We start from the raw sequence: 26,847 nt of genomic DNA on the forward strand, positions 1-26,847 counted from the left end.
CCTGAGAATGAAGAAGAAAGTATCCTACAGAATGGTATGAGGAAACATTTTTATAACTGTATATAATCACCAAAACTCATCAAACCTTAAGTTGGTGAATATCTAAACTATACCTTAAAAAATATAAAGATAAGAAAAAATAAATTATAAGTTTTTATTGCCATAAGAAATAAATGAACACATACAGAAATACTATTATGTTAGTTAGCTTTGCATTGCTGTGACTAACGTTGAACAAAAACAACTTACAGGAAGAAAAGTTTACTTTGGCTTGTGGTTTCAGAACTTCAGTACATGGTTGGCTGACTCAATAGCTATGGGCCTAAGGTGAGGCACAAAATCATGGCAGAAGGGCATTGCAGAGAAAAGCTGCTACTTAGTTCATGGGAACCAAGAAGCAGTAATAGCTTCAGTGCAAGAAGCCAGCAATAACATAATCCTCAAAAATGATACCCCCTTAATGATTTACTTCCTCCAGTTATGGCCTACCTGTCTATAGTTACCACCCACGAATCCACATTATTTATCGATCAATTAGATTAAACCAATACATGGATTTAGGCCACAGGTCATTATCTAATGATTTCACCTCTGAATATTCCTATTTATCTCACACATAAACTTTTGGGGGACAGCTCACATCCAAACCATAACAACTATCATAACAAACCATTACCTAATCTTATTATTTATACACACACACACACACACACACACACACATCTTTAATTCCTAAAGTTAATTAAACTCTGACATTAGTATAAACTACTCTAGGAAACACTTCTATATGTAAATCAATGAATGCCATTAAGTCCTAACAAATTTCATGATCTTAAAATTAGACAAGTTCAAAGCTAAGACTCCAAAATTTCCATAAATAAGAAATTAATTTACAAACATTCCTCTATACCTATTTTATAATAATTCTGAAGCTAAGTATTATGAGAAGTAGAGAAGTATTGTATGTATGTATGTGCATGTATGTATATACCATACATATATACTGTAAGGAACAAAACTCTAACTGAAGATTCAATAGCTGTACTCAAATGCAAGGTCTATACAATAACATCTTACTTTAAGGAAATAAAATCTAACTGAATTTACCATATTTCTATTCATAAATGCAAAGGTTATATAGTAGAACCTTATTAATAAATTCCGATGTTTCTTAATCTCATGAGAAAGCAAAGTTCTCCATTTCCTTCTTCCCATAAAACACACTAATGATGCCAATGACAAGCTTAATGTTTGTAATTGGTGTGCTGCTTTGTAAAACACCAGCACATTTGTTCCCTTAAATCTAAAAATGTTTGCTTCCAAGAAGTAATTGATTTTGTTCCTAGAACTGTTTACCATTCTACTGAATCAAGAAAGTTCTAGCTGTAAGTAACACCACACAAAGTTTTGAACAATGAAGAAACTTCATTACTTCACTTAATAAGAAATGTTGAAGTAGAACGCACCTTTGGGAGACTGACTATGCCCAGCCTTTGTACCAGTTGATTTTTATTTATTTGGATGCAAGATGGCTATAGAAACTCTAAAAAAAAAATCATGTAGTTTAATTCCTAAGATTTTTTTTTTTTTTAATTAGGACAAACTTTCCTAGCAGGTCTGCACTTGCACCTTATTGACCTCAATTACCTTTCCCCTCCAAACTGGTATTACAATGACATACAGATGGTTAGCAACAGAAAGAAAAATTCTGCAATTAAGTTCCACTGATAGGAATATAGAAGCCGTGCAACTTTCTGCTTTCAAACAATCTTGCTCAAATAGCAAAATCCCATAATCATAATGTCCAACACCCTTACCCACAATAGAATTTTCCTTCCTGGATCATCTGCATAGTCTATAGGTTTGAAGACAAATGAGTCTCTAAACTAGTAAGTGGTAAGAGAGATCTCCTATTGTCCTAATTCTGTTAAGGAGAGTAATTAGAAACATTAGTGCACATAATAGTTAAATTTCTTCATAATATTACTATGGTGCTATTTTTTAGATAGATGAGCTACATTTTACAGACTAACCTACAGATTTACCATTGTAGGGTAATGGCTCTGAAATTTATAACTCCAGTATGGAATTCTGATATGAATTCCAGACTCACAAATCCAATACTCTACCTGACATTTCCACTTGAATATGTAATAAGTATCTCAAATTGAAACTGATCTATTGATATTCTCTGTAAAACTTGCCTCTCCCATAATCTTTTTCATCAAAGTTAATAATACCTCATTTCCAGGCGGAGAACAGAACTCCTTCTTTTTCTCATCATCTACATGTTAATTTTGAGCAAATCCATAAACTGATCATTTACCAAAGCTTTGCAAACCAACTTTATTCTAAATCTGATAACTGTAACAACTTGGCTTTCTCAGTGGTCTCCCTGATCCTACCTTTCTCACCCTCATTCTGTTCTCAACAGAAAAATGCAAAGTCTGATCATAACATTCCTTTCATCAAAACCCTCACTGCCTTTTTGATCTTATCTCTTAATGACTAGCTTTGTTAGTAAGTTGGGGTTTTTGGGGGGCAGGGTGCTTAACTGCTGAGCCACATCCCCAGTCCTTTTAAAATATTTTATCTACAGACAGGATCTTGCTGAGTTGCTTAGGATTTTGTTAAATTGCTGAGGTTGGCTTTGAACTCAAAATCCTCCTACCTCAACCTCTTGAAGCACTAGGATTACAGGCTTGCTCCACTGTGCCCAGCCTAAATTGTTTGCTTTAACTCTGGAAGCGTCTACTTAAATAGGAGCTAGTTTCTTAAAGGAATCAGTTTACATGTCTAAAAACAGTGAAGTAGAGAATCAAAGACAGTCGATCTATTTTCTTCATAAAACGACAGAGAAGAAAAAAAAGATCCAGTGGCTGCAATGGCTTTCTTCTCATTCAGAATAAAAAGGCCAAATGATGATCACAAAGGCCTCCAAAAATCTATAAGTTCATAATCTTCCCTTTTCACCCCAACCTCAGCTGTTATTTTTCTCTTATTCACTCCATTGGTGTCTATTTGGCTTCCTGGCTATTCCGAGAACTAAGTAGTCACATTCCCACTTCAGTGCCACCTAACACATTCACTTCATTTGAAAACCCTTTCCTTCAGATATTTTGAAGTTTCTGTATCTTCTAAAAGAGGTATTAACTCACATTATCCTTACAAAGAGGTCTTACTTGCCTTATCTTCTGATTAACCCCTCCCTTCCCCTTTTCTTTCCTCTTTAAAATGTTTTAACATATATAACAAAAAATACTTAGAATCTTTTTATTGTCTAGTTGTCCTTATTAAAATATAAATGCCATGAGGGCAAAAGTACTTTTTATTTATTGCTATGTGTTCAGTGTTTTAAACAATGCCTCTGAAACATGGTAGGAGCTAAAGAAAATATTGGTTAAATGAACGAATACTAGAACATGTACAAAATATGCAAAGGGATGCACATATTTAAGAAATACAAATCAAGAAGGCTTGGTAATATGAGTGTGAGAAGTAAAGTTTTGGGCATTCCAGTGGTGCTATGGAAGAGGTAGAAATGAATTTCTTTTTTCTTTTCTACTTCTCTATGATTACTGCTAAGGTTAAGTATTTCAGAATCTCAGCCTCAGTCTACCAAATCTGTATTTATTTAATCTCCATTTAAAAAGTATAATTAGTATACACAGAAAACATTTAAATGTAAACATTAAGAGAATCAAATAATAAGATCATTAAGTGATTTCAAGAGAAAAATCTTAGTGTCCTTAGTGCTAAGGACACTCTAATCTGTAGTAATTTGCACCTTATCAGAATCACAAATTTTAGATTTGTTTCATTCACTAAATATAATTTTCACCACTATAAAAAAGTTTTCTTAAAAAAGGCCTAACATGGTACATTAAGCTATTTAAAAATATTTTGTATGTACTTTATAAATACAAATAAATCTAGTTTATCAACTTAAATTTATTTACTATTACATAGTATCTTACATAAAAATAAACATAACACACAGAGAGATAAATAAATATAAATAAAGTTATAGAATAAATATCCCTCATTTTTGTTTGTGTTACCCCAGAGGCAAATCTGTCAACAAAGACTGAAGTGAAAGTGATCTATTTGGTAGTAAAACACAGGAAGGGAAGTAAAAAAGAGAAAAATAGAAAAAATAGCAGCCCAATGAAGGTGTTTTTTTAAACAAGATAACATACTACTTTAGGGCAACTTGGGTTTAATCCCACTCAGAAGCTGAGGACTAGGGTAAAGCACATATCTAAGAATCATCTGTTATCGTTTAGTACTAGGTGTCCCCTAAAAGCTCATGTGTGAGATGATGCAAGAAGGTTTAAAGATGAAATGATTGGGTTATGAGAGCCTTAACCCAATCAGTGAATTAATCTGATGGTAGGGATTAATTGAGTGATAACTGAAGGCAGGTATGGTGCGGTTGGAAGAGGTGGGATATTGGAGATGTTTCTCCGGGGTATATATTTTGTACCTGGTGAGTGGAGTCTCTCTCTTTCTGCTTCCTGGGTGCTTTTCTCTGCCACCCTCTTCCTCCATGATGTTCTGTCTCACCTCAAGTATGAAACAATGGAGCTGGCTGTCTATGGACTGAAACCTCTGAAACTGTGAGCCCCTAAATAAACTTTTCCTCCTATAATTGTTCTTGTCAGGTCTTAGTCACAGCAGCAAGAAAGCTGACTAAAATATCATACCACCTGAAATGTTACATCAGTTATTGGTTCAAGGCTATAGAGGGGAGGAATTAATTTCCAGAACTTATATATGAGCAGTACTTGTTTTAGCAGCAGGAGAAAGCCCACAGAAAAGAAATGGTGATAGTGCAGGTATAAACCAGTCTAGCAGCACACTATGACATGGTAAGGCCCGAGAGTAATTGGATTAAGTGCCCTACAGCAACTTCTATTTCCATGATTACAGGCATATGCCTCAAATTACAATCCTCCTGCCTCAGTCTCCAGAACTGCTGAGAATATAGGCATGCCCAATCATACCTGGCTAGTAAAAATACAGGGAAATATTCTTACCTGCTTTACTCCATAGTAATCAGTAATACTGCAGATCAGCTGTGACATTGCCTGAACTTCATGAGATTTTTTCATATTCATAAACTCAACTGGCTTCAAATTTTCAGCTAAATGAAAATAAAACAAAACTGAAATAACACTTCTAAAGCAAAATTTAATAGAATTAAAATTATCAGTCAATGTTCATTTTTTGGAATTAAATATGAAAATAAGATAGAAATTCTATTGTGGTATCTGATAGATTTCTATTCCTTAGCTGCTATGAATCTAATTTGAATAAAGATCTATATATCATTAAAAATGTCCCTTGATATAAGCAGTTAATGATAAAGACTGAAAAACTATACTACAAAACAAACTTTTTCATTAAGAGATGACTTCAGAGTGGAAAGGCAAGCAACAAAATGGGAAAAAATATTTCCAATATATACAACTACAAAAACAAAATGAATTTCTATATATCAATAAGTACCTGTACTGTCTAGTACAGTAGCTACTAACCATGCATGATTATTTAAATTTGCATTTAAAAAATTCAAATAAAATTGCAAATTGTTTCTGAGCTACATTAGGCACACTTAAAATGCTCAACAACCATGTTGTTTTCTATTGTCCCAAGAATCAAAGATACGTATTTCTATATCAATGCAGAATATCACATAGGATGGTGCATTACGGTATATACTCTACATTATAAAAGTGGCCAAAGAGCATGTGACAAAGTAGTTAACATCATCACACATGTGAGAGCCAGGCAGTAGGGAACTGAAATGTAGTGCTGGGATGATTATTATAGTGTAACAGTTTTGTTCACTTTGAGTTCCAAAATGCAGTCCTTAACCATTATAATCAAGGGAAGGGCCAACGGTGCTATCCTTGATACAGAGTCCATTCAGTTATTGCCAGTCAGCAACATCTGAGATTAAAGCTCAGTGAACTTCTATACAGCTTCAATAGCAACGTTGCTGGTAAACTTATTTAGCAACTGGAATACCCCTACCAAGAGCCATGATTTATCAAAAAGCCCTCTGTTTTGCTGCAGGAGAAACTATGAAATAATTTTGCTTAAAATGATTAAAGAGATTAATGAAAAAGATTAAAATAATGAAAGAATTACATTTAAAGGGAAAAAGCTCCCTTTACAAATGATAACTCCAGTGGATACATTTTTAACAAGTAAGCAAACTTATTTTCATGAGTAATAGGTGAAAATTACATGTGTCTCCTAGTATCATGAATGAGAAAGGGATTATGTTAAGTAGTCTTCAGGTAAAAAATGTATAACCTGAATCTAATCATAGGGAAATAATCAAACAGACCCAGCCTATATGCATTGAAAGTATCAGTGTCGGGAAAAACAAAAGGCAGGCTGAGGAACTGTTCTAGATTAAAGAATTAAACATAAAACTAAATACCACACACAAGCTTGGACTGATTTCAATACTAAGGAAAAAACTGGCTATACAAATATTTTTAAGAAACTTAATAGAAATTTGAATACACATTGCTTATTAGATAATATTACTCTAGCAATGTTAGATTGCTTATTAGACAGTATTATGCTAGCAAGGTTAGATTCCTAAGTGTGTTCATGTGTTATGAGATAATTAGGAAATGTCCTTGTTCTTGCAAGATATATACTGAAGTACTTGAGGGTAAAGTGTTAAGATATATGTAATTTATGTTCAAAGGATTCAGATAAAAGGCTGCATGTGCATGCGTGTGTGTGTGTGTGTGTGTGTGTGTGTAAAGAACTACAACAAATGTGAGGACATTTTAACAAACAGTGAATCTAGGTGAAAATTATACAGGGTTCACTGTACTACTTTTGCAACTTTTTGCAACTTTTTGTAACTTTTCAAAATAAAAAGATGGGGAAAGGAGGATTAAATGAGATAACAGTTCCCAGCTTTGTGGACAATAAGTAAGGTCTGTAATTCATTATTTTATTATTTAGATAATAATAAGTATTAAAACTGGCTCCTACCTCAACATTAAAGACTGTTTTTAATTTTTTTTATTTTTGTAGTTATACTTGGACCCAATAATTTTATTATTTATTTATTTATTATTTTTATGTGGTGCTGAGGATCGAACCCAGGGCCTTGCATGTGCGAAGCAAGCACTCTACCACTGAGCCATAACCCCAGCCCCTAAAAGACTGTGTTTAAAAAAAAAAAAAAAAATCGGTCTTCTTTTCTCTATCTGAATAGGAACATATAAGTCATTCACATTTAATAAAATTATTGAATCAACTGAGTTTTAATCTACTATGTTGCCATTTGTTTTTTCACTTGTGCCATCCCTACTTTCTCACACTCAGGTTTCTCCCTCATACCCCCAACCACACTGTGCATTTCTCCCACCTCTTCCTAAAGAACCAGCCATAGCAACCAGTAGCCCACAGCAACAAAAATTTAAAAAAAAGGATTTTGTAATTTGTATTATCCCACTGTAATCTATGTTTGAAGGGCAGGCACTAACTAAAGATAGCCAGAGGCTAAAGTAAGAACAAAATTCAGAGATCTATAAGTTATTCTGTTTAATATGGTATAAAAGAAAATCAATTATTCTAGGTATAAGATAATTTATCATGACTTATAAGGTCTAACAATAAGAATATGTTGGAAAGATAGTATATATCTTCTAAGTATCTAAAACACATACATGTATACACATAAACACACATACCAGTCCTCTGTTTTTTATTTCCTTGAAGAGCTACAAGCAACTGTTCAAAAGAAGTACACATTCCCAAGTTTTGAACAGAATAATATTTTGCAGCCAGAGCAAAGGCTTCCACACTCACTAGCTTCTGAGAAGTTTCACAAAATGCTTTTGGAAAATCACTAACACCTAAAAAATCATGATAGGAGAACAAAAACAAAAACATTAGTAATAACTAAATAACCAAAAACTAATCAGTATGAGATTTTAAAATAATAAATGAATGTTGGAATTTTATAGCAAATTACAATATTTTTGTTTCAGTGTGAATTTTGGCAGTATCTCTAAAAGTTCCATTTGTATCTGTTATTTAAACTATAGCTATTTGTAGACAATAAATAAGGTCTGTAATTCATTATTTTATTATTTAGATAATAATATTAAAACTGGTTCCTACCTCAGCATCAAAGACTGTGTTTTTAAATATTTTTTGTAGTTGTAGTTGGACACAATAACTTTATTATTTATTTATTTTTTTTATATGGTGCTGTGGATCGAACCCAGGGCCTTGCACGCAGCACCCTGTTTTAACATTTTACTCAATTATATGTTTAAATATCAAATCAAATTTTGGCTCATTTCAAGAGCTAATAAAAGAAAGACTTAAATCTTAACAGTAAGATAGTTACTTAATTAATGGAATAGTCCTGTCTGATCTATAACTGTGCATTTTCAGTTCAACCCTTTATAACACTATTACCTTACTATCCATACTGCCTACAGAACAATGGTAATAACCCCAGTGGTATAAAGGTTACTATAAAACAGTTCCTCTGTCATTTGGACCATATAGACTTACTTGTGTGTGTGTGTTGTGTGTGTGTGCGCCTGCACACACATGGGCGGGGGGTGGGGGCCTATATGTATTGCTGAAGGTGTTGTCAGTCTGATAATTCTAAAACTAACTAAGTTATGATCTGGTAAAACAGTTCATTTTTCCTCGTGGTCAGTTTTTAACCACACATTTTCTTAGAAACTGTTGACAGTTTCTAAAGGCTCACAAATTCAAAATAGTATGGGAAAGTGGTATACTGTTTACAAATATCAGTGTCCCTCTGGGTAGGAGTATGGATAAATACCCTATTAAACTTAGGTATAGCAATATCTTGCTTAGGTAAACTAGACCATTTTTAGGCAGAAGATTTAAGAATATGGGAAGAACTTTCCCTAGCTCTGTGATTTGTGAAGATGGAACTCATCTCAATCTGAGTCCCTGAATGACTATGTCAAGGTAAGCAGTATTAAACTATAATGAATAAGTATACACCAATGGAAATACAGGATGAAAAGTCAACTACATTGCTTTCCATCACTGAGGTTTTAGGCTTATTATTATAGGATAATGCTGCCTATTCTGATGGATATGTAAAGGCACATTGACAGATTTGCTTAATCTTATTTTTCTATGGTCATTTTTAAGTCAAGTCAATTTACTTAATAGGATTTTTAAAAAGGCATTCCAATTTGTCTGTAGTAGTTCAAAGTAACTCTAGATGGATGGAGGGGTCGAAGTAAGCCTATTTGCTGATAATTATTTTTTAAAAAACTGACATAACAACAACAAAAAACTCCATCCAGTGGAAAAATAAAATACATAAAATGCTCACCTTATAAAAGCATGGTACAATCTATATACTACAGAAGTCTTCTCTAGCACAGCTGATCCTCAGTTAATTACAAAATTATAAAAATTCACCTAAACACAAAGAATAATGATGCTATTTGACAAGGCCTGAAAGCAAGATAACTGATGTAGGTTTATAGAATTCTAAACAAAAACAACATATTTAAGCTATTATCTTTTGAAAGCTAGTATTTCTTAAGTAGGTGGGGGCAATGTTTACCAAATTCATTAATAGAAAATTGGCAGGGATATGCAACTTCTATTTTTTAATCAACTAAAAAGAAAAGAAGATTTCAAAATTACTATAGTGAATTTATTTAAGATATATTTTATGTGTTATATAAAGTTCTTTGGACATTTTACAAACTGAACTGATACAGCCAAAAAGTAATAAAATCCACATCAAAATATTTAGGCATGATACAGAGGGAAAACTCAGTCAACTATTAAGTGAGACTCTCAGGTTTAAGAGCAGTCTCAACATCCCCAAGTTCCAGGGCAGCAATTTCTTAGAGTGTGATAGAATAAGAGTATTAAATCTCAATGTGCAAAGGGACTATTATAAAAGTCAGTTATTGGACAATGTTGCCAACAGAAAGAAATGTGATGTTTCTGTTGGAAAAGTAAAGGTTCAAATCAACTTAACTATCCTACTGAAAATACTTGAAAATTTTTCAATCAAACCTGAATTAAATATTGTTAATTTGCTTTCAATAATAGCCCCCTACCCCCATTATTTCAGAAATTTTGGAGATCTAAATTGTAATGATAATAACTTTCAACAATAATTAATTTTTAAAAAGGCCAATGTTCTGATCCAGCTCAATAGTTTATATCATTAGAGTTAACACCATTTTATTCAGGCCAGAATTCCATGAATAAAATCTTTTTGAATTATGGAACTACATCCACTATACTTATTTTGTTTTTAAGTTATTCAGCCCACTTATAACTTCCATGACTTGCTACTTTTTAGAGATTCAAAGAAAGAAATGTCAACCATCTTGTCTTTACTTCTGTCTCTGAAACAGTATGTGAAAAGTTAGTTATAAGGCAATGATAACGGTGTCAAGAGTTCGCACAGTGCTTCCTTGGGTACCTGTATAATCAGTTTGGGAACAGCAACTAGTAAAACAGAAACCACAGGATTACTTATATTTAGTTAATTCTTAGATTTTTTTTTTATTTTTGTACAGGGAAAGCTTGTTAAATTTGTTGCCCATTTTACCTGCATATTATGTGGCTTGATTATTTTGCCCATAACACCCTCTACTGGAAGTTCCTGTTCTGTTTCATTATATGCTTTTCTTGTGTTCTCCACATACTTTTATTTTTCATGCAACCTACTATTTCAGAGAAGAGAAACTTCTTATAAGAAAAAGGCCAGTGTTATAAGACAGTTATTATAAGATAGGTTAACTGAGTGGAAAGTGGAGGAAGGAGGTATTTTCTATAAATATGAGACCAGAATATCTTTTTTTATATCAGATATCAATGTGTAAGAAAAGATAGAAAAGTCATTCATATATATTACATTATGAAAGTCTTAAGCAGACGAATTCATAATACAATTTCAAAACTAAAAATACAATGAATATACATTTACAATTAATAATAAAAACTAAATTTCAAAAATAAATGTCTCTTGAATGTTATGAAACACTATGGGAGATGACATCTGTCAGGGTTCACAGTAATTCTTCACTATTATGCTATGTGCCAAGTACTATGCCAAACTCTTTTCCTTTCATGATAGTTTTCTAAGCTAGTTAATTAGTGCTTTTATCCCCATTTACTGAGGAAAAAACTGAGACATAGGGAAGCTATGATTGATCCAAATTTGCACAGATACTAAGTGGCAGGGCATGTAAACTGAGGCAGTCTTGACTTCAGAACTTGCTCTTAATTCTGTTATCATGCCACAGTGATAAGTATAGTGGACAATAAAGGAAATCAGGCAAAATAGCAGTGAAAAAAAAAAGCGTTAAGCAAACCTGTCAGCTTCAGGTTTGGCAATAATTTCCTCCTGTAGAGATTAAAATATTTTGTACTCTGTCTTCATAACCACTTTTTTCATTCCCCTTTAACACCTTCTCTCCACCAGAATGATTTAAAAGTTTTTAGAAATTGAAAAGTAATTTTTACATGTAAAATAACTGATAAGTCTCTGAAAGGGGAATAAAAATGTTTTTATAAGATTCACTGTGTAATCTATTTCTAGAGACAAAATACTACTGCTACAAGCTAACTGTAAAGCAAGTACTTCGCACACAGCATGAATGAATGAACGAATGAATGCCTGCATGCATGAATGACAGCAATATTTCAATACACTTACTATTGTAGCATCATCAGCTACAGAAAGAGAGACGAACTCTCCTAAAAACTCTGTGGATGTAATCACTGAGGCCTCTACGAGGACTTCAATAGCCTGTTAGAGAAGCATAAAATCTCATTTCAGCCCAAATATTTATAATTGTAGGATAAGGTGAGAGTGATTTAGAACATTTAGAATGTGACATAAAATGAAATTATGCACCAAAATTTGTGTTACAAGAGTGAGGGGAAACTCAATATCACACAGCCTATGGATCAGAATTTCAAAAAACCAGTGGTGCCTTCCTCATAATAATCTTCAAAGGACATAAGTTTTTATATTAATTTCTACACAAATATTCTAAAGATTTCTTCAGTTCAAAGGTTCAGAACCAAACTGAATGTTGTCATTTTACCATAATCTTTCTCTTATTTCCTGACTTAAGAGCATTTTCATGTAGTGTTAAAGTTAAAATTCTTCAAGTTATCTTAAATATTTCTTGTGTCCTCAATTTATACATCTACTCACGCCTCCATCTGGATGTAAAAATGTCTTTTGTTTGGAAACCTCCTCCCTCTATCACTGCTGTGGTTCAAACCCTATTAACTCTCACCAGTGCTACTGTAAAGGCTTCATAGTTGTTATTTTCCTTTTGGATAAAAGTCCCACAGCACAATGCTCACTTGTTGAGTTGAACTGAACATGTTTTCTAACATAAAAATTTACCTTTATTCAATACAAATTTATTAAACTCTTCCTTTTTGGTATTGGTGATTGAATCCAGGGGCACTTAATACACTGAACTATACCCTGAACCCTTTTTTGTATTTCATTTAGAGACAGGATTTTGCTGAGTTGCTTAGGGGCTCAATAATTTGCTGAGGCTGGCTTTGAACTCACAATTCTCCTGCCTCAGCCTCCCAAGCCACTGGGATTACCGGTTAATTAAGCATTTTAAAGTTTTGGCTTCTGTTAACAGTTGACTTTTAACTTCAATCTTTGATAAATTTTTAATAAAATTTAATCAAATGCTAAAATGTCTTATCAACTTTTGAAAATTAAAGATAGGCCTAGCTAAATTTTATGAATGTTTGAGTTTATCTATCTTCCTATACTCTACCAAGGAAAAAACCAGAATATATCCTATTGCTTTTAAAAGAAACTAATATCATCCAATTATGTGCTAGGAAACTTTTTGATTAAGTCATTACAGCTTAATTTACAGTTGCATATGAAATTTTTAATAAGTTACTTAAACATTTAAACCATGCTTTTGGATAGGAATAAGAAATAATTAACAAGAAATTGACATTCATATCTTTACTGTACCAATACTAACATCACATTGAATGTATAAGTTCGTTTAATCATGCCAAAAGTAATTTCACAATTATATTTATAAAACTGACATTAAATATAAAGATAGAAAAATTTAACCATAGTATTTTAACTCTATCAGATTCTTTTCTCTTGAGAGGAACAAAAATATTCAAAGAAACAAATTTAAAAATGTATTTGCTAAATAAAAATAAATTAGTTAAAAAGTAAATTAAGTCAGAGATGCCTAGTATGTAAACAGTTGTCATGAAAGATTATTTCAGCTCCAAAATCTTAGGAACAGGAAGATGACTAAAATAATAAATGAAGAACAGCTTAACTTGTGGGATACGGGACTAGAATTTTGTAGGGGAAATTTATATAACAATTAACTCAGAAAGCAATACAACAGTTGAGACCCACACATTTTCAATCTCAAAGATTAAAAAATGTTGAACATTTATTTGGAAAATGAAACCAACTAGTTTTAGATAAGAGCACTCTCACATAGTTGAAATTAAATAATATATAATAAATCAAAAAGCAATTCTAGGGCAATACTAAGAGCACAGGATTTCTACAGATTATTTGATTTTTAAAAAGCATAATAATTAAATTACCAGATCACATGAAATGAGAAGAAACTAAAATAAAAGTCTCCTAAAAAGAAATGTTTTTCTTTTTTCTTTGGGTACTGAAGATTGAACCCAGAGGCACTTATCTACTGAGCCATATCCACAACCTTTTTTTATATTTTATTTAGAAACAAGGTCTCACTGAGTTGCTTAGGACCTCACTAAGTTGCTGAGGCTGGCATTCAACTGGCGATTGTCTTGCCTCAGCCTCCAGAGCCTCTGGTGCGCAATTGTGCCTGGTGGGATGCAAGTTTTTGAAAAAAAGATTATACCTTGTTCGCTATTGTATTCACAACACCTAGCTCAACATTTTACTCAGAAAATACCAAGTAATTTTTGCAAAAATAAAAATAATCAGGCACACTTGGATTGGGAGGCTTAGAGAATACTGACCTATTCTGGGCTCTACAAATGACAACATACATTTTAAAAAATAATGACCCTGCAGAGGTTGCAGAAGGGAGGCTCGAGGATTGCCTATTTCTTTCTCTCAAATAGCAGTAAGTTTAAAGTCAACCATTTCTAGTACTTAATAATTCAGCATATTGCCCAGAGCAGTGATAATTTACACTATGCTAAAAAACAAACAAACAAACAAACAAAAAACTAAACTAATTTTAAAAATTCAAATAGCTATTATCATGGTTTCTTTTCCTCCTCAGTTAGATCTTTTATTCCTGAGTAACTTCAATGAGATCTTGCCTGGATAAGACCTTGTCTCCCCTTGTTTATTTCTCTTATGTACTTTTTCTCTGTAGCACTTAAAAAAAAATTGGGGGGGGGTGTGCTACTTCATCCCTTTACAATTCTCTAACTTCTAGAAAAGTACATGGCACACAGTTGACATTTGATTACCATGTTTGCTGACTGGAGTAATAAATGGGAAGTCCCTAAGAACACAGAACTGATAAATGGTAGAAATGGGATTTGAACCATGACTCCAAAGTTTACAAATTTCACAGCTACTCTATAATGTCCATAATAACTCACAACTATTTAATAAAAGAACAAATCTAGTCAAAATGATTCTAATGCTCTTCTCTAACACAAATAATGAACCTCATAAAATAATGAGGGAAATGCCCATCTTTCCATCATCAGAAATTAAGATTCCTTATAACACAGATTATTAAAACTCATTCTTTTAAATACAAGAAGTGGCTGAGCAGTTGGATAATTGAATATTTTGTATAAAAAAGCTTTTAGGTCTAGAGATATTTCAAAAGTTAACAATCTTCTCTAGATTTCACTGCTGTTGGATACAAAAAAAATGTTTTTTTATTTTCAAAATATAGATTCTAGTAGAATTCACATTACTCTGGGACAGGAACTACAGAGCCCACAAAAACTCACCACTGCATTAGCAGATATGCAAAATCGTCACTGCTACCATCCTAATTCAAATAAGTCATCATTTCCGTACACTAATTAATCTCTTCTCTCTCTCTCTCTCTCTCTCTCTCTCTCTCTCTCTCTCTCTCTCTCTCTCTCTCTCTCTCTTTTCTTTTTTGGTACCCGGGATAAAACCCAGGGGTGCTTAACCATTGATTCACATCCCCATCCCTTTTTTTATTTTTTAAATTTTGAGACAGGGTCTCGCTAAGTTGCTGAAGGTCTTGTTAAATTGCTAAGGCTCGTTTTGAACTTGCCATCCTCCTGCCTCAGCCTCCTAAGTAGCTGGGATGACAAGCGTGCCCCACTGCATGAAATCATCTCTTAACTAGCTTTTGCACCACTGAGTAATTTATTCTTCAAAAATCCCTCAGAGTTATCTCTTCAAATATATATGTTAGATTAGGTCACCAAGCTGCCTAAGTGACTCCAGAGGTTTTCCAACACATTTAAAATACCAAATCTCTCTATGGCCCAGAAAGCTCTATGTGACCTGGTCTCTGTGTACTTCTATGACTGCACCTGTTGCTGCCCTCAGGTCCTGGCTAGTCTATCCTGTGGTTCCCACAGTCAGCAATCCTGTTCCCTTGGCTCTAGGCCAACTACTACCTTCCCATCTTAGGTTAGGGAGGCTCTTTCCACAAGCCCTGTCCCCTCACACTGTTTTTATTTTTCTACTTGGCCATTAGTAACATCTGAAATTACCTTATTTCCTACCATGTTTCCACCTAGAATCTATAAACCCAGTAAAAGCACTGTACCCTGGTTTCCCTCAAATCAAAAATTGTTTGATGACTAAATGAATGTCCCTTGTTTTCCTTAAATTATGGTAAGTCTCAATACACCCCAATACAAAAGAGGCATCGCAGAAGGGCTATCGCCACCCAGTCCCCAGCAAACTAATCCCTGATTTCCCGGGAAAACGACGCTCCGCCGCTGCCCGGGTCAGGTGTGCTTCCACCTGGCTGCACGTGGTGCAAACAGGACCCATCTCTCCTCCCTTCTCACCCCCTGCCCCGACTCCGTCATTCACCTGCTCGCGCCTCTGCTTCCACCAGGGGGCGCGCCTCCGAAAACCCGGCCTCCGCCTCCGCCTCCGCCGCGGACCTCTTCAACACAGCCAGCACAGTCTCCGGAGACAAGTCAACCAGCTTTTCCCACACGGACTCTGTGTAGAAGTCCACCGTGTGCGCGTTGGAAATAGGCAGAGCGTCCCTCAGGAACCGCAGCAGTCCCTGTAACTTGGCATGCAGCGTGGGCAGGTCCTGGGTCGCCGGGAGAGGGCAAGCAGCAGCCATGACGCTCAACCTCCCGGGCTGTAGGTGGCGCAAACATGGCCGCGCGGCATCGACTCTTGACAAAAGTGGTGCAGACCTGATCAGTAGAGCTCCGAGTCGGCCTTTAGTTTGGCGATGGATTGCTTTTGTTTGGTGACGTCTTTCAGGAACGTCCGATCGTGGGGATCTGTCGACTTAATTGGTCCACGATGGCACCCGTCAGGCCGGCAGCGAGGTTGAGAGCCGGTGGTTTGGGGACGCGTGTTGAGGGGGTTTCACCTGTCGGAGGCAGGAATAAGAATGGGAAAAAGAGGACCTGGCGGCCTAACTATCCTCAAGCTTTTTCGGGCAGCGTTCGCGAGGGTGCGTAAGAAGACAGCCATTTAGAAGCCCTTAGGCCTGCGAAGTCCTGGGACGCGCGACCCGCCTAAGCTTGCAAGAAGGTTTTAGGAACCAAAACCTGGGTCCTGCTAGGGACAGAGGAAGCCATTCCTAAAACCGCTGACCAGAGCTCTGGATGGGCAGATGGGGGTAGAGTTGATCATTTAAATCGGGTTAAAATGTCTCCTTAGAAATAATATCAGACTTGATGAGAACTCCTTTCCTCTGTGGCCCTAAGGGGAGAGCGCCTGCATTTCCACTTGGGTGTGTTACATTTACACATTTGAACCTGTATTATGGTAAGAATGGAGTGCAGGACGGGGCCAGAAATACAGCTCTCAAACTTCGCTGATTCCAGATATCGCAATAGCCATTTGTATCTCACGGTTCTTCTTAACTTTTTTTTTTTCTTTTTTTCTTGCCGTTAGGTCCCTCAGATTCCATTTTGAATGCATAACCATAAAAAAAATTCAGTCTTCTGATAATTGTTAGTTGTGCAAGAAAGTCAAGCACTTTTTTTTCTTTTGATTGCAGTATTTTTACCTTAGAGAAACTTACTACACAACGTATTGTAGTAAGTTGTGTATTACGTTGTGTAGTAAGTTTCTCTAAGGTAAAAAGATGTGTTTATTTGTACGTATTTGTTGAAGGGCCTGATTATGTTAGATGACCTAGAGGAATTTGGTTTTTGATTTGTGAGTACAGTTACAAATTCAAGTTTGCAACAGTCTGAACTGCTCAGTTTTTGAGATTTTTAGGTGGTTGTATGACAAATTTCTGCCTAATCTTTTTGCAGATGGCCAACTTGCTGTTCAGCCCCTCTGCTTAAATTTGTTGCCAGACACATTTCTCTTAGAGAATAAAACAAAATAATTGTAACATTTGAATGTAATAATGTATTAAGATTTCATTTTTAATTAACAGCTTTATCTTTTCATTCAATTTATGTTTTGTGATAATAATCATTACCTATATCCTTCAATGTAGGGCAAGGCTTTGCATTTCGGAGAAAACTGAAGATTCAACAACATTACAAGAAATTGCTGTGGAAGAAAAAGAAGGCTCAAATATCACAGGAGTCCCAATTCACAGATCAGTATCCAGATCATCTGAAACATCTTTATTTAGCTGAAGAAGAAAGACTCAGGAAGCAACTGAGAAAAGTTACCCAGCCTTTGTCAGAAGAAAAAGTTGACCAGCCTTTGCCTGAAAAAGAGCATAGCATTGACCAGACTTTGTCTGAAGACGAAGGTAGTGTTCATCAGCCTCAACCAGAACAGTGTGGCAAAATGAAAAAGTATGTATTTTTTTCAGAAGTCTTTTACTTTAAATGTAAGTAGTATTTTCTGAAAGGTATTATAGGAAAATTTACATAGGAATTGTGATTTTTCTTATTTAACACATTTAGAAGTCACGGTGTAAGTAGGTGATCATATTTTCTTGGAAGAATTCTTTTTAACTTTAAATAACTGAATTAGACTAGTTTAGCATAAATGAAGAAGTGATGAAGTTAAAATTAAAATATCTGAGCTTTGGCTTTCTGCCTTACGTACATGTAACTTACTTGGACCATAGTAACTCCAATTACTAATATATTTAAGTAATATTTGAGAATTATTGTAAGTGTGGTCAGTAACAGCTTAGATTGTAGAGCCAAACTTAGCATATTGTTTCCTAGTGTCCTTTAAACTGGGAAGGATAATAAGTGTGTAATTGAGAGCCACTGTGTTGCATAGCTGTAGAGTAGATCATTCACTGAGGTAAATGGTGTTAGTATATCTTGATGTGTGATGACAGAGTTAATTTATATCAGGCATTTAAAAGGATGTATAACACATGGTAAGTGCTTATAAGTGTAAACTGCTACTACTCCTGTTACTAATCTGGATTTTCTTCAAAGGATAGGAAATGGTTGTAACTAAAAAATGACATGGCTCCACAACACTTTGGTATTATAAGAGCTAAGTATAAACTGTTTCTCCACATGTTTCAGGTAAAAACATAATAAAAACTTAAACTTTCAAAGAAGTCAGATGATACTTGGGTCCATAATTTGTTCTTTTAACACTATGAATTATTTGTGCTAAAACTAACACGCACTAGGACTCTAGGAAAAAAGTTTAGTTGGGGATAAAGGCATAGAGACTAAAACTTTTTTTTTTTTCAGTAGACTTATCTGTCATATTACTAAACAATGGAGTTGTGCAGTGAAAAAGTAAGCACTAGCACTATAGATTTGAGTTATTACCAGTGATAATTGAAGTGAGAAGAGTTAAATCAGGAAACAAGTTAAGATTTTTTTTAAAAAAAAAGCTTTTTATTTTGAGATTGAAAAACTGTCATTGAAGAAGATAAATAAACTTGTCAAAATTGAAGAATTGGGGAAATGGAAGGACAGCTAACTCAGCAGAGGAAAGTTGTGAGAAGGATCAGAAGAGAAAAAGGTCACCTAAACTAAGAGAGTAGACTTTTCAAAGTAGTGAATAGTCATTTAAAGAGACCAAAAAGGCCCATTGATGATCCTTGGATAGGAGGGCATCACTATCTTGGCCTGGGTAGTTTGATTGGAGTCGGGGACCAGAAGTCAGACATTGAAAAGGTAACAAGTAAATAGGAAGTGACAGTCATAGTCTGTGCTTTATTCTTTCTAGGAACTTGACTATGAAAAGTTAGGGGGAAAGATTAGGAGCTAAGAGGACATATACTCTAATAATGGATAATGAATTTTTAAAATTTACATTAGCAAGGGAGTTGCAGAAAAATGTTATGGTATGAAGATAGTGATAAGTTCAGAGACAAAGGAAAGAAAGATTACTACTCAGTCAGGTATCCTGAGGAAATAAACGGTATCCCAGGTATTTAGATTAGCCTTGGAAGGAGGAACACTTTCAAAGAAGTGAAAATGCTGTAATATTGAACATTTCTAAATGGAAACTAGGTCCAAGGCATGGTGGTGGATTAAATAGAATTGAGACAAGGTGGTCAAAGAACTTTGAGCTTAAAGTTTCTTCATACAAGCAACTTCTATAATGTCTTTCAATGTAATGTAATTTGTAGTCTGTCTTTAAATTTTTTTTTTAACATTGTAGGATCTTTCAAAGCTTTTTCTATTTCCCATAGTGAAATATTTCCAACAATTTTCATTTACCACCCAGTAATTGATTCATAATCTTTTTAAAAAAATTTTTTTCCATTAGATATACATTACAGTAGAATGCATTTATGCACTTTGATATATCATTCATAGATGGAATATAATTTTTCATTTTCTGAGCGTATATGTTGTAGAATCATATCGGTCATGCAGTCATAAATATGCATAAACTAATAATTTCTGTTTCATTCTATTATCCTTCCTATCTCCACATTCCCTCCCTTCTTTCCCTTCACTTCCCTCTACCTAATCTAAGGTAACTCTATTCTTCTCTAGTGCTCCCCACCCCTTATATTGAATTAGCATCTGCATATTAGAGAAATATTCGGCCTTTGGTTTTGGGAGACTGGCTTATTTTGCTCTGCATGAAATTCTCCAACTCCATCCATTTACTGGCAAATGCAATAATTTCATTCTTTAATGCTGAGTAATATTCCATTGAATATATATATACCATTCATCTATTGAAGGGCATTCAGGTTGGTTCCATAGTTTAGCTATTGTGAATTGAGCTGTTATGAACATTGACATGGATGCATCACTGTAGTATGCTGGTTTTAAGTCCTTTGGGTATACTGAGGAGTGGGATAACTGAGACAAATGGTGGTTCCATTCCAAGTTTTCTGAGGAATATTCATACTGCTTTCCATAGTGGTTGTCCCAATTTGCAGTCCCACCAGCAATGTATGAGTTTACCTTTTCCCCCACATCCTCGCCAACATTTATTGTTGCCTGTATTCTTGATGATTGTCTTTCTGGCTGGGGTGAGTTGAAATCTTACAAATAACCCAATCAATAAATGGGCTAAGGAACTGAACAGACATTTTACAGAAGAAGAAGTACAATTGATCAACAAGTATATGATTCATAATCCATATAGTTGCAAGTTGCAAGTATGTTTTTAATCTTATTAATTATTATTAATATGCAAATTGTTTTTTCCTATTCTCTCTTCTATTCTCAATTAATATGCATTAGTGAGACTCAGGTATCAGATTTAAGGAGTGAACGAGAAGTGACAGTCTATTTTCTGTTCTTTATAACTTGACTGAAAAGTTAGGGTGAAAAGATTGTATATAAATATGTATTTGACACAATTGCATCATAATTTTGGTTAAGTCATTTTTAAAACTTTTGATTTATTTGTCTTATAAAGTTCTGTGACTATTCCAAAAAAGAATAAAAAGAAAACATCGAATCAAAAAGCACTAGAAGAATATGAACGGATACAAGCTAAACGTGCTGCCAAGAAACAAGTAAGTTCTACTTTTACAATATTTGGGTATATTTTCCCTTATTTATCTGGAATATAACTTGTGTTTCTTGGGGTGGTATTCTTGGGGTAGTTCTCTCTGTAAATATATATAATTTTTTCTTTTTTCTTTTCTTTTTTTTGGGGGGAGGTCATTGGGGTTGAACTCAGGGTACTCTACCACTGAGCTACAACCCCAGCCCTTTTTTGTTTTTAAGACAATGTCTCACTAAGTTGGTCTTGAACTTGTGATCCTTATGCCTCTGCCTCCCAACTGTAAATATTTCTTAAATGAATGAATGAGCAGAATAATAGAATTGCATCATGTTCACATTCATTGATTATTTATATTATCTCAAGAAATACTGCTTGGTCAAGAATAGAATTTTAAAACTATTGCTTGGGGGTTAATAATATGTGCACCTGGGATAATGGTTCAAGAACTGGCAAAGAGATTCTTATGCTTAATAAAATTTGAGAACCACTAAAATACAAAATATGGATGATTTTCATAATCTTGCATTAAAACAAGTAAAAATCAGGGGAGGTATTAGAATAAAATATTGAGAATTGATTTTTGCCAACTAAAAAACCTACTATTTTATATATTATTTTGTTAGCTATTTTTTAACTTAGCAGAAAGTTACTACTCAGTTATCATTCAGAAAATCAGAATTTTAATAGACTTTTCCAATGAGTACAACAATTGTCTATAGCTTTGACAAAATTTTCCTGATATAGAGGTTATGGTTAGTTCAATTGCCTTTTTGTTTTTGATTTGAAATAAATATATGTAGTTAAGAAAACTTAAGAGTTTAACAATGGCAGACTGGGATGAAGTAGAAATATCTCTCTGGAAATACTGGACCCTTATGCTTTTTTCTAAGCGTGCACAGTTTGCCATCTTTGGAAACAGTATATCAGGTGAAGCATAGTAAGGACCGTTATGTTGTTAAACATTTTGTATACTTTTAAAATTTCCTTTATATAGAAGGGGTTATATAAAAAGAGTTTTAGATCATGAAAATTAGCCATTTCTTAAAACTAGTAGATCTCAGATTTTAAAGCTCAACACCATTACACATGGGAAATTGTTAAGAATGTTAAGTACAGACCCATAATTGATGGTAAAGATATTAAAATACATATATTTTGCTTAGAAAAACTCCATGGGGTAAACTAGGCTTCATATACCTAAATTTACAAATAATGATTCAAAACTCAAGTACTTATAAAAATAAATTAAATACAAAATAATGTAATTTTAAGTAATATAATGTAGCATGATGGGAACTTAACAGTATTTGGATAAAAGATTCAGCTCTACCACTTATCAGAGATCTTGAACAATCCTGTCAGAAATCACTAGCTCAGCTCCTCACCTGTAATATGCACATAGAAAACTAGCGTCAAAATTTTTATTTTTAATTTTGGGTAGGTGGTGTTCTGGGGATTAAACCCAAGAGTACCTTACCACTGGAGCCACTTCCTCAGGCCTTTTTTTAAATTTGTTGTTGTCAAATAAGTCTCACTAAGTTGCTGTGGTCTCCTAAATTGGTGACACTGGTCTTGAACTTGCAATCCTCTTCCTCAGCCTCACTAGGATTACCAGTGTGTGCCACTGAACCCAGCTAGCATAAAAAGTTTTAAGACAATGGAATGTACTGTGATTTCACAGTCAACTGGCCACCTGCACCCAGCCCAGCTTATATACTGCACAGGAGCCAATCAGGATAAAGGTCAGAGGGGTAGAGTGAGTTCACGTGTACACCCATCCCATAGTCTGTGAAAGTATTTTGTTAATTATGAGTAAATATAAGTCCTGTATTTGTGTAATGTGTTATTTTTTTGGCTATGTGCATCACAGAGAAATTGGGAAATGGTACGCATAGTATACTATTTAAGAACTTTTAACTTTTATATTTACTAAAAATATTGTAGTAAATTTTGAGTAGTGGCTTTTCAGAACCATTTAGAACTTTGAATTTTTTTTCTTTATACTCAGACTTGAATATTTATTTTAACATATCAAAATAACTCTAATTCTTAATGGTCAAAATCATAATATTTAGCAGAATGTTTTGCACATATATCATAAGTAGTCAATAATTTTTTAAAAAAATTAAACTGCAAAGCAGATGACAAAAGGGATACCAGATATATGTTTTTGGAAATGAAGTTTTTAGTTTTATTTGGAAAATTACACTAGACAATCTTTAGTCTTCTCTAACTTCAGTGGATTTAATTAGTACAGATATATATGTCTTCTCTCTTTGACCTAATTTTATTTGCATATAAATATGTAAAATGGTTCAGTAACTTTACATTAGTCCATGTTATACCATGTATTTTTATAGTGTGAAGACAAATAATATACTGCTTCAATTTGGGGAAGCTATTTACATTTTACAGAATGTAAGAGAGAAACCTAAAGAGTGTTTGCATGGTGATAGCTATCTCAAGACCACTTCTAAGTTATTTCTACTGCTTGTGATTAGTGAATTCACATATGTTAATAATTTCAGGAGTTCGAGAGGAGAAAAAAAGAGAGAGAAGAAGCTCAAAGACTCTACAAAAAGAAGAAAATGGAAGCGTTCAAAATATTGAGCAAAAAGACTAGAAAGGGCCAACCAAACTTGAATTTACAAATGGAGTATCTTCTTCAAAAAATACAAGAAAAAAGTTAAATCAGAATTTTTTTTTCCTAAGGAAAAATGATTAAGGGTTAAATTCTGCAAATATTTTTGTTCTTGTGAAAGAAAATTTTCTATATATGCTGTAGATTTTGTGACTTATTTATTTTCCTCTGGAAGAAGGATGACCTGAAGAACTGAAAGAACCTTCTATTTGAGAAACATGATCAAGCGTGTACTGCTTTTGTATTATATGATATTTGTGAAATAAAAGTTTTAAAAATAAGAGTGACAGCTTTCAATGAAGCATTTTAAGTACATGTACCTGTTTCAGTTTAGTAATCAGCTACAGTATATCGCTTTTAAATTCATTTTGATGAGAAGGAAGGCAGCGACTCCCTCAAGAGTATTTAATATTCTATTTATTTTAAATTATGTGTGCTATAGGAGAATGTATTTTCCAGACACCCAAGAATAGGATGCCTGAGTGCTAAAATAACCTATTGCCATTATAACAAGGTAGGCTTGGTAAAGGAGTTTGGTTTAAGAATTGAGTCTGATTTTTATAAACATTCTCTTAAGTGGAAGCATATAGCTTATTAGTGTAAAACCTTTTAAATTATTGTGGAAACCCAGCAGTGTCACAGTAAGAATAAAGCTTCTTAGATCCTATGGGAGGTGCACCATGGTTGCATGATCACCATGTCACTCTGTTGGTGCACGCCCCGACCAGAACAAGCCAAGAAAGGAAAAGGTCAACTGGCCGCTTGCACCCAGCCCAGCTTATATACTGCACAGGAACCAATCAGGATAAAGGTCAGAGGGGTGGAGTGAGTTCACGTGTACACCCATCCCATAGTCTGTAAGGGAAGGCATGAGCTGTCCACGAGGGCAGAAGAGTCCTGGACATATCCTGGATGTGGTCTGCCTTTTCCCGTCACCACCCACAGCACCGAGTCCTGGCTGATCACCAGGCGCTGTCCCAGCCACATGTGGGGCCCCAAGACCGGGAAGTGGGCAGCAAGTCATGCCCTACAGTGTAATAGTAAGCTGAGAGAAAATACAACTGTTTCTTTGCCTGGTCATTGCAGCAAAATAATAAAAGTTTGACTATAGTCAGTGTAAGCAAAGAGATTGTACCATAACAGTTGTAAAGCATCATATGTTTTTTTAAATGATAGGATGTGCAGTCTGAAATTGTGTTAAGATTTTAGGGAGCCTTTGTTGTCTAGTGATTTCTTCCTGCATTTGAAAGTACAGTAGGGGTTGCTTAGGAAACACTAAATTTATTTTCTATTGCATAGGAAAATAATGCTCAGAAATTTGCAATACAGTATACTGTACTTAAGTAGACTGGAAAGACTGCCAATATTTGTCTATGTGGGTAAAGACAATACATAATGATGCTGACTAAATGATGGCAGTGATCTTTATAATCATTTCAAGCTTGTATTCCTCTAGATAGTTTAGTCATAAAACATGGAAGAAGATCTAGTTGTTTTGAGAAGCGATTGAAAATTTAACTTTTTGTTGGGCTGCTACTATATGCAATATTATATTTGGAGATACTCTTTAAAAAAAAAGATTACAAGGATCTTGCAGGGTAATAAATGTCAAATAATCACATTTTAAGGCAAAAAGTAAACAGTGTCAGATACAAAACAAAAGGTTCTAGTGAACTAGAAAATCACCCAGGGAACTTCAATAAAACCATATCTGATGGCCCTGCCCTCAAAGATTTAGATAATATAAATGGGCTCCTCAGGGGACTTGTATGTACCACACTTTATAAAGAAAACATCAGGCCAGAGCCTCTGGAAAGATGTTTCATCTTAAGAAAACATGAAAAATTTCATTGGTGAATTGGAAGTTGAGAGGAGCCATCAAGGTTGCAAAGATTAGAGGTAAAAATACATAAGAAAAATTTAGAAAGGGAAAGAAAGTATTGAGTGTACTGAACTAAAAAGTGTTATGAAATCTATTATTGCTAATAGGATATAACACTTTGTGTCTATTCTGAATGTTTCTTTTCCTAAGTGGACACGAGTATTCCAGCATTCCTTCCAGTAACTGGTACTACAGGCACTTCCTGCAGTACTTGGTCTCTATGTTCATACCACTATAAATTTTATAAACAAAAATTGGCTCTATCAATGAAGAGTAAGAGGAGGATGGATGCAGAGCAAGGGGGAAGTCTATGTTTTGGAGAATGTAACATCTAATCATTAAAGCTGCATGGATCCAGTAAAACTTGAGGGAGCAGCATAAAAACAAACAGAGAGGCTTTGGGGTAGCCAGAGTCTGTGGTTTTAGGCTTTAGACTTTATACACAGTTTTTATTTTGACATTTTGTAGGCACTTTTAGTAGACCATTGATTTGAATTTTTATAAATGTACAGTGAACTTTTAATTGCTGTAATTTTGGTAAAAGACTTGAAGCTCTTAAACTTGTGAGAATTTGATCTGAAAATGAGTGTAGCTTTGTCTATAGGAAATCAGTAGGCTCACCCAGAGGGTGGCCTCCTGGATGGCCTCAGCAGATGTCAGCCAAGAAGAGGTTTAGCAAGCTACCCTTGCTGTGCCATCATCAAGAAAGTCACTGGCAAGAGAAGGTAGCCTCAGACGCAGGCTGTTATGATTTGACCTTGAACTACATTAAATTTGCATGTTCAAGCAGCAGGGGCCTTATTAGATACTGGGAAGATTGGAAAGCCATCTCTTGCAGCAAGGATTTAATGACAGAATGTCTTAGGAAAGCTAGACATAATGACTATCAGTATTTGCTGCTTTTAAACTTCAAAAGAGATGCCTTGTGGGCAGTTCTAGAGAAGCTCAAGGTTCAGATTGATTATGCCAGTCATTGAATTGCAACTTTAAAGATTTTGCACATTCTAGAAAGCAAAGAATCAAGTCAAAGGTGTCTCATGATTGGTTACTGAACCACTACAAATTCTATATTTGGCAAGATGGTATCAGTGTCTCTAACACTGTTGTCTGAGAGAAGACAATGTGCCATGCTGTGTTCATGGTGATAAATTTAACTTCTTGCTGATAAATGTCTTCCAATTTAAGTGTGCAGTTGATTTGAATAGCATTCTA

General features: G+C 34.5%; 2 protein-coding genes across 11 annotated transcripts in view; one reads left to right on the forward strand and one right to left on the reverse strand.

The window, feature by feature from the left end:
* The window catches only part of Mettl25 (methyltransferase like 25), a 263,521-nt gene extending 247,172 nt beyond the window's left edge, over positions 1-16,349 (reverse strand). For 6 of the 9 annotated variants that reach the window (XR_005731755.2, XR_005731757.2, XR_005731758.2 and 3 more), the window contains exons 1-3: positions 16,085-16,349; positions 7,731-7,895; positions 5,040-5,146 (exon numbers count right to left, since the gene is read on the reverse strand). Coding sequence is in view for 6 of the 9 variants with exons in the window: in XM_078053061.1 (XP_077909187.1) it covers positions 5,040-5,146; positions 7,731-7,895; positions 16,085-16,349 (537 nt within the window). In the remaining 3 variants the exon portion in view is untranslated. Of the gene's footprint in view, positions 1-5,039; positions 5,147-7,730; positions 7,896-11,728; positions 11,822-16,084 lie in introns of all 9 variants that reach the window. The other 3 variants (XM_040280268.2, XM_078053060.1, XM_021725783.3) reach the window with 3 other exon arrangements.
* A 38-nt stretch (positions 16,350-16,387) lies between these two features.
* Positions 16,388-24,034, forward strand: Ccdc59 (coiled-coil domain containing 59). 2 transcript variants are annotated; one of them, XM_005324454.5, is made up of 4 exons: positions 16,388-16,691; positions 17,697-18,006; positions 21,020-21,119; positions 23,641-24,034. In XM_005324454.5, exons 1-4 carry the CDS (start codon positions 16,538-16,540, stop codon positions 23,800-23,802), a joined length of 726 nt encoding a protein of 241 aa, XP_005324511.2. In that variant the 5' UTR covers positions 16,388-16,537; the 3' UTR covers positions 23,803-24,034. The 2 variants fall into 2 exon arrangements, with proteins under 2 accessions (XP_005324511.2, XP_077909188.1); XM_078053062.1 differs by lacking the exon at positions 16,388-16,691 and adding an exon at positions 16,724-17,008.
* The last annotated feature ends 2,813 nt before the right edge of the window (positions 24,035-26,847 follow it).

Source organism: Ictidomys tridecemlineatus, chromosome 6, assembly GCF_052094955.1.
Source record: "Ictidomys tridecemlineatus isolate mIctTri1 chromosome 6, mIctTri1.hap1, whole genome shotgun sequence".
NCBI lineage: Eukaryota > Metazoa > Chordata > Mammalia > Rodentia > Sciuridae > Ictidomys > Ictidomys tridecemlineatus.